The 11,099-nt window shown below is 38.0% G+C and overlaps 1 protein-coding gene across 6 annotated transcripts in view; it reads left to right on the top strand.

The window, feature by feature from the left end:
• The first annotated feature begins 385 nt into the window (after positions 1 to 385).
• pebp4 (phosphatidylethanolamine binding protein 4) overlaps positions 386 to 11,099 on the top strand; it is a 343,579-nt gene continuing 332,865 nt past the window's right edge. The window contains exons 1-2 of one of the 6 annotated variants that reach the window (XM_062961051.1): positions 386 to 419; positions 10,693 to 10,821. In XM_062961051.1, the coding sequence (XP_062817121.1) occupies positions 10,700 to 10,821 (122 nt within the window). In that variant the 5' untranslated portion in view covers positions 386 to 419; positions 10,693 to 10,699. Of the gene's footprint in view, positions 420 to 1,323; positions 1,531 to 1,564; positions 1,785 to 10,692; positions 10,822 to 11,099 lie in introns of those variants that run through there. The other 5 variants (XM_062961052.1, XM_062961053.1, XM_062961054.1 and 2 more) reach the window with 5 other exon arrangements.

Here is an 11,099-nt window from a genome sequence, read left to right as displayed (position 1 = left end):
ATACCGGTGGAGCTATGTTTTTCATTTACAGTAGAGTCTCACTTATCCAACATAAACGGGCCGGCAGAACGTTGGATAAGCGAATATGTTGGATAATAAGAAGAGATGAAGAAAAAAGCCTATTAAACATCAAAATAGGTTATGATTTGACAAATTAAACACCAAAACATCATGTAATACAACAAATTTGACAGAAAAAGTAGTTCATTACACATTAATGCTATGTAGTAATTACTCTATTTACGAATTTAGCACCAAAATATCACAATGTATTGAAAACATTGACTCCAAAAATGGGTTGGATAATCCAGAACGTTGGATAAGTGAGACTCTACTGTATATATTCTCTGCATTCTTCCTGTATTCTCTCTCTGAGTTTTTTTTTTGTTCCTGTATTATGCTTCTGTTACAGCAATAAAGTAAGATGACTTTATGCTACAATGTAGCTTCTTATTTAACCACATTACTTCGGGGCTTTGTTTTCTGCTGCAGCCTTATTATATTTTTCTTTTGATAGTCTGCAACCTAAGGTTTTTACCTTTCATAGAATCATAGAATCATAGAATAGTAGAGTTGGAAGAGACCATATGGGCCATCCAGTCCAACCCCCTGCTAAGAAGCAGGAAATCGCATTCAAAGCACCCCCGACAGATGGCCATCCAGCCTCTGCTTAAAAGCCTCTAAAGAAGGAGCCTCCACCACTGTCTGGGGGAGAGAGTTCCACTGTCGCACAGCTCTCACAGTGAGGAAGTTCTTCCTGATGTTCAGGTGGAATCTCCTTTCCTGTAGTTTGAAGCCATTGTTCCGCGTCCTAGTCTGCAGGGCAGCAGAAAACAATCTTGCTCCCTCCTCCCTATGACTTCCCTTCACGTATTTGTACATGGCTATCATGTCTCCTCTCAGCCTTCTCTTCTGCAGGCTAAACATGCCCAGCTCTTTAAGCCGCTCCTCATAGGGCTTGTTCTCCAGACCCTTAATCATTTTAGTCGCCCTCCTCTGGACGCTTTCCAGCTTGTCAACATCTCTCTTCAACTGTGGTGCCCAAAATTGGACACAGTCTTCCAGCTTCTCAGCCAAAGAATGCTGGGGCCTCTCCAAACTACAGCTTCCACGTTCCCTTATTATTGATTGAGTCATAGCAATCAATATTAAAGAATTTTGAGAATTGAAGTCCAAAACACCTGGAGGGCCAAAGTTTGCCCATGCCTGGTGCACCTTGTGCCAATGCTCTCCAAGGCTCTCCTCTCTGTCTGTGTTCAGCTTCTAAACCTCTTGGAACTCTCTCTGTGGGTGAAAAGAATCTCTCTCCAACTGCCAGCCATGAAGAATAGCCGCAAAAGTCCCCAATGAGAGTCACTTTCCTTGCTGTTTGGCTGTCCCTTCCTGGCACCTGCCAGCTGTCTATTTGATCTTGTTTATGTAATGACTGGGCAGCTTAATAGCTCTGCAGCTGCGAGGGATTATTCACTTTCCCAGGATTGGAAGCAGGTGGCTGAACTTTCTGATTGGACCTTGACTCCTCAAGCCCAGGTAACAACAACTTTCCAGAAGCAGCAGCAGCAGCATTTATGCTTCCTAAATGCTACACGGGGATCACAGACATTTTATGTTTATCCAAAATCTCTGGCAATTTAAAGAACTTTAGCCATTTTGATAGAAGAGCATTTCCACTTGTGCTGCTGTCTCCCGAAAGCCAACAACAAGCAAAATTGTAGGATAGGAAACCAACGCCGGGAGCCTTAAGGACAGCTGAATTGTGTACATCATTGAGAATACGTTCCAAGGTATTAAATATTAAATAGAGCTTATCTCTTAATGACATACATTATACTTACGTAGATCAAGCTAGAAAGAGAAACAGGGATTTAATAATAATAATAATAATAATAGGAGCCCCGGTGGCAAAGTGCATTAAAGCGCTGAGCTGCTGAACTTGCAGACCGAAAGGTCCCAGGTTCAAATCCCTGGAGCTGCTTGAGCACCCACTGTTAGCTCCAGCTCCTGCCAACCTAGCAGTTCAAAAACATGCAAATGTGAGTAGATCAATAGGTACCGGTTTCAATAGGTATCAATAAGTTTGTCTTTGTTCTATGTTAAAAGGCATTGAATGTTTGCCTATATGTGTAATGTGATCCGCCCTGAGTCCCCTTCGGGGTGAGAAGGGCGGAATATAAATGCTGTAAATAAATAAATAAATAAATACCGCTCCAGCGGAAAGATAACGGTGCTCCATGCAGTCATGCCAGCCACATGACCTTGGAGGTGTCTACGGACAATGCCGGCTCTTCGGCTTAGAAATGGAGATGAGCACCAACCCCCAGAGTCAGTCATCACTTGACTTAATGTCAGGGGAAACCTTTACATTTATTATTATTAATAATAATAATAGTAATAATATTTATTTATTTATTAATTTCCAATATTTATATCCCGTCCTTCTCACCTGAAGAGACTCAGGGCGGCTTACAACAGTGGCACAATTAGATGCCTATACAAAATCAATCAATAGTACATAAAATCAGTTAAAAAAACAATTAAATACAATATAAAATTACAGTATATAAATTTTAAAATATATATAATAATAATTTTATGTTTGTATGCCACCGCCATCTCCCCGAAGGGACTCAGAGCGGCTTGTCAGAGGGACAAGCCCAATGAATAATTTCCATTTGTTTTGCATTTCAATGGCAAAGTGAAATAGTAGCCAAATCTTGTGCCTGTTCAGCCAAAAGTAATTCCATTTGGGGAGAAGGGCGGGGTATAAATGCATGTAATAAATAAATAAATAAATAAATTTTATGTTTTATCATATCCTAATATATAGTAGAGTCCGAGGGCTCTTCCACACAGCTGAATAGAATCCCACATTATCTGCTTTGAACTGGAATATATGGCAGCGTGGACTCAGATAATCCAGTTCAAAGCAGATATTGCGGGATTTTCTGCCTTGATATTCTTGATACTATTTGGCTGTGTGGAAGGGTCCATAGACATGTCTAATCAAAGATATGGATGCATCTGCACTGTAGAATTAATGCAGTTTGGGACTATTTTAACGACCATGGCTCGATGTTATGGAATCACAAGAGTTGTAGTTTAACCAAATGTTCCATTTGTGTAGGATTGGTTTCCCTAAAATGTCAAATTCTCGAAAGACTGGCTGTCATTCAGATTTGGATATTTTCCATTTATACTGAATTGGCCTGACACACTTTTCTCCTGGGACAACTCTATTTTTTTCTGGCCCAATTTCTTCTGTCAGTCCATTTCCTGCCTTTTGTTTGTTGCAGACTCCAATCCCCGTTATTTAATTTTCTTACAAACTCTGAGGTGTGCACGATTTCCATTTTCTTTCTTGAACCACAATTTCTATGTTTAAAAAACCCAACAGTTTCTGTTTCAGGAGGAAAGAGTGTAGCCTTCTCTATGCTTTTACCAAGCAAAACTACAATGTTTCCTAATGTTTGTGTTTATTTTATCCAGCCCTCATATACAAGCTCATTTCCTGGATCTTCAGTGCAATGTCTTCTTTAAACACCACCATGTTTTTCTCCCCATACACAGACAGAGGGGATATATGTATTATTATTATTATTATTATTATTATTATTATTATTATTATTATTATTTTATTATTTTATGATGACACAGCAAACAAAATAGACATGCTGGATTTCATATCACAAAATCACAAGTCAAACACTTCCCAAGTGTCTAGGACTGTGTGATGTATTTTCGGATGATGCGTGCAGATCCCAGTAGGGTGGCCTTTTGCAGTTGGCCGATCGTAATTTTGTCAATATCTATTGTTTCCAAATGCCGGCTGAGATCTTTTGGCACGGCACCAAGTGTGCCCATCACCACCGGGACCACCTGCACTGGTTTCTGCCAGAGTCTTTGAAGTTCGATCTTGAGGTCCTGATAGCGGCTGAGTTTTTCCTGTTGTTTTTCGTCAATGCGACTGTCACCTGGGATGGCGACATCAATGATCCAAATCTTTTTTCCCGCCCACAACTGTGATGTCTGGTGTTTTGTGTTCCAGAACTTTGTCAGTCTAGATTCAGAAGACCCACAGTATCTTTGCGTGCTCATTTTCCAATACTTTTGCAGGTTTGTGATCCCACCAGTTCTTTACTGCAGGGAGGTGGTACTTGAGGCATAAGTTCCAATGAATCATTTGGGCCACATAGGTGTGCCTCTGTTTGTAGTCTGTCTGTGCGATTTTCTTACAGCAGCTGAGGATATGATCAATGGTTTCGTCGGTTTCCTTGCACAGTCTGCATTTTGGGTCATCAGCTGATTTTTCGATCTTGGCCTTAATTGCCTTTGTCCTGATGGCTTGCTCCTGGGCTGCAAGGATCAGGCCTTCTGTCTCCTTCTTCAGGGTCCCATTCGTGAGCCAGAGCCAGGTCTTCTCCTTATCAGCTTTTCCTTCAATTTTGTCAAGGAACTTTCCATGCAATGTCTTGTTGTGTAAGCTGTCAGCTCTAGTTTGTAGTGCGGTTTTCTTGTACTGGTGTTTTGTTTGCTGTGCTTTGAGGAGTTTCTGATTTTTGACTTCAATCAAAGCAGGTTCTTCACTTTGCTTTACATATTCTGCCAGGGCATGTTCTTCTTCTTTGACTGCTTCTTCTTCTTCTTCTTCTTCTTCTTCTTCTTCTTATTATTATTATTATTATTATTATTATTATTTTATTTGTACCCCGCCCAATCTCTCCATGGGGACTCAGGGAGGCTTCCAACATAACAACAGGCAAATATTCAATGCCTATATAAACAAAAAATCCATAAAAGTTTTAAATAAAAGACAGTACTAAACATTGTACAATATGCTAAAATAAACAGCTGCATTAAATAAGTATCATTAAAAGCAATTAAAAAACTAGCCGAGGTAAAGTGTCATATCAATACCCTTTTGCCTTCTCTCAGGTTTTTCATATTGATGCAGCCTAGAACAGCATTTTCCTTTTCAGCTGCAGCATCACACCGCTGGCTCGTGGTCGACTAAAACTCCTTTCATTAGAATCCTAGAGTTGGAAGGGACCTCTAAAACCCATCTAGTCCAGCCCCCTTCAATCTGCCTTCATGCAGGGAAAACACAATCAAAACACCCCTGACAGATGGCCACCCAGTCTTAATAACAATATTAATAATAATAATTAAGAATAACAAACATTAAGTGCCAGACTTAGCACCCTGTCTTTTATCATCATGTGTTTCTTCAGTGCCTGTTCTATAGAAATATTCTCTCCTGACGTTTCACCCACCTCTATGGCAGGCATCCATAGACATGGGCAAAACATCAGGAGAGAATGCTTCTGGAACATGGCCATACAGCCCGGAAAACTCACAACAACTTGGTGATTCCGGCCGTGAAAGCCTTCGACGACACAATTTAAGGGTTAGGTACGATATAGTTCATATAGTTTATGGTGGTACAGCTGCTGCTCGGTTCTTTCTTGATCTTCTGATACTCAAACATTCTGGGAAGAATTTAGACTGAAATGGAAAAAAGAAACATTTATTTACTCTTGAGCCTTTGTTGAACTAGAAATCCATTTTTTTTGGGGGGGGGGGAATTGCTGCGGTTCAACAACGACAACGCACACCTCAAAGTTTGTAAGAGAATTGCAGAGATTGGAGAAATGTTGGGAAATGAACTGACGGAAGAAATTGTGTCAGAAAAAAAGGAGAAAGGGTCATTTTGAGAGGAAAATGAGTCATCCCAATTCAATAGGAAAAATCCAAACTTGACTGCAAGCCAGTTTATTTAGTCACACACACATGTAAATTGCAAGCCACATGTAAACCACAAGCTATTTTGTTTATTGATTTGTATAAATACATTCACATACATACATATTTAAACTGCAACCCATTTTATTCATATATATATATATATATATACACATACTAGCTGTACACATATATACACATACACGCATTGCTGTGGCAAAGTGGTGGTGGTATTGGTTAAAAATTGTTGTGTAATTTTTATTTGACGTTATTTGTATTTTTTAATTAATTTTATTGTAAGTTATCTTTTTATTTATTATATTTTATTATTTTCTTGTATTATTTTTAGTTATTTTCTGTTATTATAGTATTTTATTGTATTAATTTTTAGTGCTTTTAATTATTTTTTAGTTTTTTTATTATTTTTTATTGGGTTGCTAGGAGACCAAGTTGGAGGAGCTTAGCCTTCTAACTGGCAGCAATTGGATAAAAGCAATTATTCCCCTCTCTCTAATTAGGACTTTATTTTTCTTTTCTTTTTGTTGTATCAACCTAGAGCCGTGGATGATGGGTTGTGTTGTAAAATTTTGAGGTTGGGGGGCCTGTAGTTTTTTTGTTTTGTGGGTCGCCATGATGCCATCACTCTTTTATATATATAAACTAGCTGTGCCCGGCCACACGTTGCTGTGGCGAAGTATGGTGGTATGGGAAATAAAGTCTTGAGGAATTGGTGGTAGTTAGGTAAAGGGTAAAGGTTTTCCCCTGACATTAAGTCCATTATAAATGGGTTATATAGCTGTGTGGAAGGGCCTTGAGTCTACACTGCCATATAATCCAGTCAAAATCAGATAATCTGTATTTTATAGGCAGTGTGGAAGAGGCCTAAGTGAGGCCTAACTCTGCCTGTCCCCTGGGCTGAGTGGGTTGCAAGGAGACCAAGTGGGCGGAGCTTAGCCTTCTAACTGGCAGCAATTGGATAAAAACAATTATTCCTCTCCCTCTAATTAGGACTTTATTTTTCTTTTCTTTTTATTGTATGAACGTAGAGGCATGAATGAGGGGTTGTGCTGCCAAGTTTAGTGTTTCTGGGATGTGTAGTTTTGTTGTTTTGTCCTAGGCCGAAATTTCATTACTCCTCCAAGGTCATGTGGGATGACTGCATGGAGCGGCGTTACCTTCCCACCGGAACAGTACCTATTGATGCACTCACATTTACATGTTTTTGAACTTCTGGGTTGGCAGAAGCTGGGGCTAACAGTGGGGGCTCTGTCAGTTTCCCCAATTCAAACCTTTCGGTCCAGAAGTTCAGCAGCTCAGCGCTTTAACATGCTGTGCCATCAGGGGACATTATTTCCTAAAGGTTGTGAATATACAATATTTCTGATTGTTTTTTTTTTGTCTGTTGGAGGCAAGTATGAATGCTGCAATTAGGAAAAATGATTAGGATGTAATGGCCTTGCAGATTTAAAGCCTAGCTGTTTCCTCCCTGAGTGATTTTTTTGTTGGGAGGTGTTAGCTGGCCCTGATGGTTTCCTGTCTGGAATTACCTTGTTTTCAGAGTGGTGTTGTTTGCGATATTTTATATGCTTCTACTGTCTGTGGCCCTGAGAAAACAGAGGATTGGCCAGACTTTGATGATGGGAATCCTTTGTTGGGAGGTGTTAGCTGGCCCTGATTGTTTTCTGTGTGGATTTCCCCTATTTTCAGAGTGTTGTTCTTTATTTAGTGTTCTGATTTTAGAGATTGTATTGTTCTGTTTTATTATACCACAATAATTTTTATATATTCTGATTTTAGTGTTTTTGAATACTTGGAGCCAGATTGTATTCATTTTCACGGTTGACTGCAACACAATAATAATAATAATAATAATAATAATAATAATAATAATAGTAAGGATAGTAATGATAGTAATAATAATGACTTTGGTAATACATAGTGCTTCACTGCCTTCTCAGCTTCCTTTCTGGAAGAATCCTTTCTTGGGAGGTGTTAGCTGGCCCTGATTGTTTCCTTTGTGGAATTTCCAATTTCCTTGCTTTATTTACTTTCTTTATTTCTTTATTTCTTTATTACTATCCTGGTTTTAGAGATTATATTGTTCTGCATTATTCTATCCTAGAAATTATTTCATATCAAAGTAGAATCTCACTTATCCAACATTCGATTATACAATGTTCTGGATTATCCAACACAGTCTGCCTTTTCATAATCAATGTTTTTGTAGTCAGTGTTTCAAATTCATTGTGATATTTTACTGGTAAATTTGTAAATACAGTACAGTAGAGTCTCACTTATCCAACATAAGTGGGCTGGCAAAATGTTGGATAACCGAATATGTTGGATAATAAGGAGGCATTAAGGAAAAGCCTATTAAATATCAAATTAGGTTATGATTTTACAAATGAAACACCAAAACATCATGTTAGACAACAAATTTGGCAGAAAACGTAGTTCAATACGCAGTAATGCTATGTAGTAATTACTGTATTTATGAATTTAGCAATATATCATGATATATTGAAAACATTGACTACAAAAATGCGTTGGATAATCCAGAATGTTGGATAAGCGAGTGTTGGATAAGTGAGACTCTACTGTAATTACTACATAGCATTACTGCTCATGGAACTACCTTTTCTGTCAAATTTGTTGTATAATATGATGTTTTGATGCTTAATTTGTATAACGATTACCTAATTTGATGTTTAATCAGCTTTTCCTGAATCCCTTCTTATTATCCAATATATTTACTTATCCTGCCGGCCTGTTTATGTTGGATAAGTGAGAGTCTACTGTATATTGATCATCTTATATTATCTGCTTAGAACTGGATTATATGAGGCCCCTTCTTCACAGTTGTATAAAATGCACACTGAAGTGGATTATATGGCAGTGTGGAGTCAAGATAATCCAGTGCAAAGCAGATAATATAAGATTATAAATGGGTTATATAGCTGTGTGGAAGGGCCTTGAGTCTACACTGCCATATAATCCAGTGCAAATTAGATAATCTGTGGAAGAAGTCTAAGTGAGGCCTAAATCTGCCTGTCCCCTAACTGAAACCTGGCTGTCCCTTGGTTGCTAGGCAACGAAGTGGGCAGAGATTAGCCCTCTAAACTGGCAGCAATTGGATAAAAACAATTATTGCTCTCCCTCTAATTAGGACTTTATTTTTCTTTTCTTTTTGTTGTATCAACCTGGAGGCATGGATGATGGGTTGTGTTGTCAAATTTCGAGGTTGGGGGGCCTGTAGTTTTGTTGTTTTGTCCACTGCCCTGATGCCATCACTCTTTTATATATATAGATATGGATGGTAGAGTCTCGCTTATCCAACCTTTGCTTATCCAACGTTCTGTATTATCCAGTGCAGTCTGCCTTTTATTAGTCACTGTTTTTGTAGTCAATGTTTTCAATATATTGTGATGTTTTGGTGCTAAATTCGTAAATACAGTAATTACTACATAATGTTACCGTGTATTGAACTACCTCTTCTGTCTGATGTTTTGGTGCTTAATTTGTAAAAATCATAACATAATTTGATGTTTAATAGGCTTTTCCTTAATCCCTCCTTATTAGCCAACATTTTCACTTATCCAACGTTCTGCCGGCCTGTTTATGTTGGATAAGCGAGACTCTACTGTATATATATATACACACACATGTATTTTCCAAGACTTAATTTTTTAAAAAAACCCTTTACTTTTTAAGACTAATTTTAAGACTAATTGAAAACAATATCATCCCCATAACACAGGTATTTAGCCGGAGGTCAATTTCACTGGCAGGAAAGACAGATTTAAATCTGCGCACACTGTTCGCAGGTAACAGCATGTGCTTTATGCTCTTTTAAGCTTATGTGCTTCCTGCTTTGGTGTTTAATTTTTAACAGTATGAATTATACTTAAATGGAGATTGTTGTTGAATAGGCTTAGGGAAAGTAAATGCTGAGCTTCTGCATTCAGCTTGCATAAATTACAGTAGAGTCTCACTTATCCAACACTCGCTTATCCAACGTTCTGGATTATCCAACGCATTTTTGGAGTCAATGTTTTCAATATATCGTGATATTTTGGTGCTAAATTCATAAATACATTAATTACTACATAGCATTACTGCGTATAGAACTACTTTTTCTGCCAAATTTGTTGTCTAACATGATGTTTTGGTGCTTCATTTGTAAAATCATAACCTAATTTGATGTTTAATAGGCTTTTCCTTAATGCCTCCTTATTATCCAACATATTCGCTTATCCAACATTCTGCCGGCCCGTTTATGTTGGATAAGTGAGACTCTACTGTAATAGTGATTCTGGAGGAAGATGAAAACACTTTGTGCATGTTCGGGGAAAACCAGAAGGAAGGTTTACACATACAGTAGAGTCTCACTTATCCAAGCTAAACTGGCCGGCAGAAGCTTGGATAAGCGAATATATTGGATAATAAGGAGAGATTAAGGAAAAGCCTATTAAACATCAAATTAGGTTATGATTTTACAAATTAAGCACCAAAGCATCATGTTTTACAACAAATTTGACAGAAAAAGTAGTTCAATACGCAGTAATGTTATGTTGTAATTACTGTATTTACAAATTTAGCACCAAAATATCACGATATATTGAAAACATTGACTACAAAAATGGCTTGGATAATCGAGAAACTTGGATAAGCGAGGCTTGGATAAGTGAGACTCTACTGTATTTTGGTGAATGTTTCTAAATTTGGGCCCAGAGCCTATCAACCAAGCTTATCAAGACAGAAATATTTACCAAGTTGGTTGCAAGTATATACTTATTGCTTACATTTCGATACCCTATTATTGCAATGGCCCAATTCTATGGAATCCTGGGATTTGTAGTTTGGTGAGGCCAAATTCTTGCAAAACTACAACTTTAGGTATCATTTACACCCTTATAGTTTAGAAACTAACTTTTACATCCTTTGTCTTTCAAGATACAGGATGAAGACCCAGATCACCCATTTTCTGATTGCTGGTTTCATTTTCATTGGTATGCAAAGGGGTGTAAATATGGAGGAATGTATCTTTGAGAATCTGGACGGTGATGACGGCAAGTTTTGCAGGTAAACTCATTTTTGAAATGTTTTGAGGTTATTACTTTTTTGCAAAAATACATGGTGTCCCTCAGTGTGTTGTAACCCGTGTGTTTTAATAATTTCTACAGTTCCTATAGGTTTTGTAGTAGCATATCATTTAACGTAATTTTCAGTTTGTTGCTTTGAAGAACATAGCTTGCAAGACATCCCCATTCTCATTTCACACCTTAAGTTGTGTGCAAAAGTGTCTGCTCAAAGAGTATTAGCAGTAGCAGTTTTGCCTATCAATGCATGCATTTTCAGTG

This window comes from Anolis carolinensis, unplaced genomic scaffold, assembly GCF_035594765.1.
Source record: "Anolis carolinensis isolate JA03-04 unplaced genomic scaffold, rAnoCar3.1.pri scaffold_8, whole genome shotgun sequence".
Lineage (NCBI taxonomy): Eukaryota > Metazoa > Chordata > Lepidosauria > Squamata > Dactyloidae > Anolis > Anolis carolinensis.
This window is presented reverse-complemented; position numbering and strand designations above follow the sequence as displayed.